General features: G+C 67.6%; 1 protein-coding gene across 1 annotated transcript in view; it reads left to right on the top strand.

Moving 5' to 3' along the window:
- NES (nestin) overlaps positions 1–713 on the top strand; it is a 15,347-nt gene that overhangs the window by 1,941 nt on the left and 12,693 nt on the right. The window contains exon 3 of the mRNA XM_035890667.1: positions 206–330. Coding sequence (XP_035746560.1) covers positions 206–330 — 125 coding nt within the window. The remainder of the gene's footprint in view (positions 1–205; positions 331–713) is intronic.

Here is a 713-nt window from a genome sequence, read left to right as displayed (position 1 = left end):
CCCAGCCCCTCTCCTCTCCTCGTCCCCCTCTCCCCATCCTCAGCCCCCCTCCCCCCAAGCTAAAATTGAGTGCCCAGGACCCCACAGCATCCCGAAGGGTCCTGGGTGGAAGTGGGAGCCACGGGCACAGTCCCACGTCTGGTGGGGACAGGCAGGGCTCAGGCAGGGTCCCTGACCCCCCACCCCCATCCCGTGCTGCCTGCAGCTGGCGATGGAGGCCCTGGAGCAGGAGAAGCAGACCCTGCGGGTGCAGATCGCCCAGGTGCTGGAGGACAGGCAGCAGCTCATGCACCTCAAGATGTCCCTCAGCCTGGAAGTGGCGACCTACAGGTGAGGACCCCGATGGGGACGGGGAGCAGGCGCTTCCCCAGCACACCCATCTGCAGGGAGCTGGGGTCCCTGGGAAGGGGGAGAGCATGGTGCTGGGGGGGCCTGAGGGGTGCTCAGGGCACCCACCCCCTGCAAAGGGATGGGGAGATGGATCGGAGGAAGCAAGGGAGTGGGAGCAAACCCCAGGGCAAGGAGAGAGCAAACTCTGGGGCAGGGAGGGAACAAACCCTGGGACAAGGGAGGGAGCAAACCCCGGGGCAAGGGAGGGAGCAAAGCCCGGGACAAGGGAGGGAGCGAAGCCCGGGGTATGGAGGGAGCAAAGCCCGGGGCATGGGGGGAGCAAACCCCGGGGCATGGGGGGGAGCAAACCCCGGGGCATGGGA

This window comes from Egretta garzetta, unplaced genomic scaffold (genome assembly GCF_000687185.1).
Source record: "Egretta garzetta isolate BGI_Z169 unplaced genomic scaffold, ASM68718v1 scaffold703, whole genome shotgun sequence".
NCBI lineage: Eukaryota > Metazoa > Chordata > Aves > Pelecaniformes > Ardeidae > Egretta > Egretta garzetta.
This window is presented reverse-complemented; position numbering and strand designations above follow the sequence as displayed.